This window comes from Echinops telfairi, unplaced genomic scaffold (genome assembly GCF_000313985.2).
Source record: "Echinops telfairi isolate 266 unplaced genomic scaffold, ASM31398v2 ScPeMD7_7467;HRSCAF=8505_1, whole genome shotgun sequence".
Taxonomy (NCBI): Eukaryota; Metazoa; Chordata; class Mammalia; order Afrosoricida; family Tenrecidae; genus Echinops; species Echinops telfairi.
In genome coordinates, this window is record NW_022111368.1 from 13802669 (window position 1) to 13804692 (window position 2024).

General features: G+C 48.6%; 1 protein-coding gene across 4 annotated transcripts in view; it reads left to right on the forward strand.

The window, feature by feature from the left end:
- UPF3A (UPF3A regulator of nonsense mediated mRNA decay) overlaps positions 1–1227 on the forward strand; it is a 28090-nt gene extending 26863 nt beyond the window's left edge. For 3 of the 4 annotated variants that reach the window (XM_004704426.2, XM_045283896.1, XM_045283897.1), the window contains one exon: positions 52–1227. In XM_004704426.2, coding sequence (XP_004704483.1) covers positions 52–228 — 177 coding nt within the window. In that variant the 3' untranslated portion in view covers positions 229–1227. The remainder of the gene's footprint in view (positions 1–51) is intronic. The other variant, XR_006679454.1, reaches the window with a different exon arrangement.
- Positions 1228–2024: the final 797 nt, after the last annotated feature.

Consider the following 2024-nt stretch of genomic DNA (forward strand, 5'->3'; position numbering starts at 1 on the left):
GGGTTAGGGGGTCATTTCCCTAAGACTAACCCTGCTTTTCTCTCCTGGCAGGACCGGCCAGCCATGCAGCTATACCAGCCAGGAGCTCGCATCCGAGCCCGCTTGGGCACTGCCAGCAACACCAGTGAGAGTGGGGGCCCCCCCGCTGAGGAGAGCTGTGATGGGAGGAAGTGCGAGGCGGAAGCCTCAACCGGGGCCGCTTCCAAGAAGAGTGGAGAGACAGAGTGAGCCATGTCGTGTCTAAGCCCAGTGTGAGGCTGCTCGGCCCAGTCCATTTCCTAGACAGTGGCATGGGCAGTGTAGAACATGCCCTGTGAATGCCTCCCTGCAGGGCAGTGAGAACTGGAGAGCGCAGCTTACCAACATCCACGACGCCTGCTGCAGCAGAAGCACAGTTGTCACTAAACGCGGCTTCTCTAAGTGTTCCCATGTCTACACTAAGCTAGTATTTATTGTTTAGCCCAAACAGAGAAGTTGATGGCTGTTGGAGCGTGTCACCAAAACACGGAAGCAAATTCCTATGTGTCATTGTGAATTCTGAAGCACTTTATACACGCTAGGAATTAATTTGCACTTGGCCTTGGTCACATTTGTAAGCATACGATTGGCAGGAATTGGACCTCGTAGTGCTGCTTGTTCGTTTTCCAGGAGCCACGGTGTCATTCCCCTGTCCTGGTCTCCGTGATCAGGCACGCTGCGTGGGCTGCTTGAGCACCCTCGAGTTTCCGTCGATTCTCGGACACTCCCTCCCACAGCTTGGTCCACCACACTAACCGCTGTAGTGGTGGCTGTGTTCACCACTTGACAGGCACACTGTCGCAGTCTGTGGCTGCGTCCTGGTTGGTTTATACCAGCAGTGCTTCCGGGGTGTGCCTCGGAGAACACGCGTGGCATTCCTTGGGGACGGGTAACATAGGTGTCGCTTCTAGAGTCTCTCTTTTAAACAGCCTTTTTTTTTAAGAACATATTATCTATCTTTGAAATGATGCATTCTACGGTGGTTCTTCCTTTCAGTGACGTTTTCAAATGTTATTGTATTTTTGGCAATGTGGCAATTCTATTAAATAAAGATGGCGTTGCTATGGATTTTAAGTCCACTTAGGATAGTTTTCCTACAGAAAATTTTACATAGTAAAAATTGCCTTTTAAATGTGGCTTTACTTTTCTGAATATTTTGTGGATTGTTATTGGTAAATTATAAAGTGTTTTATTTATTTTAAAAACTAAGAATTAGTCTTGTGTTTTTTAAAAAAAATCTATAATTGTTGGGCATATGGAGGAGCTTCAAAAAGAAGTACATGGGAAAATGGAATGAAGAGACAGTGGATCTTTTCCCACATACTCCTTGGCACCCCTCAGACAGCAGCAGAAAAGTGCAGCACTCTTGAACTTCAGGAAGGACGAGGGCAGAACTTTGCTCATGTGCCCAGCCAAGTAGACGCTGGCCACCAAAAGACACTCCGTCAACCCTCCTCCGTAAAGAGCCAAGAGCAAAGAATGTAGAGTTCGCGGACCATAGGGTCTCTGTCTCAGCTACCAAACATTGCCTCTGTGGCAAAACCCAGCTGCCCACGGTACGTGAGCAGATGGGTGGAGCGGTGTTCTAATGAACGTACACTTACGGCCCTTGGTCTCGTGAATGGGGTGTGACTCTCTGGATGTGACCACCTCGCTGACAGTCATTTTGGTCTGGAGGCTGCGTATCGTATCGGGGAGGAGTCAGTGCAGCCTGCCATCTGTGGGTTCTCTCCTTGTGTGGCCGGTCTGTGTTTGGTACTGCGGGTCTCCTGGTGTCCTCTTGTGCTTTTCAAACGGTGGGTCTCAGTGTTTTCATCTCGGAATCCCTTCAGGCCTGACAAACAACTGGGAGCCCACAGAGCTCAAGAATGACTGAGCTCTTGTTTACGTTTTAGGCTCTATCTTGTGATATTTATTGTATTCAAAATAGAAACATTTCTAGAACATGAAAATAGATACAAGCATTCCCTGTAGCTGAGGGGCGGTGACATCATCACACATCCTAT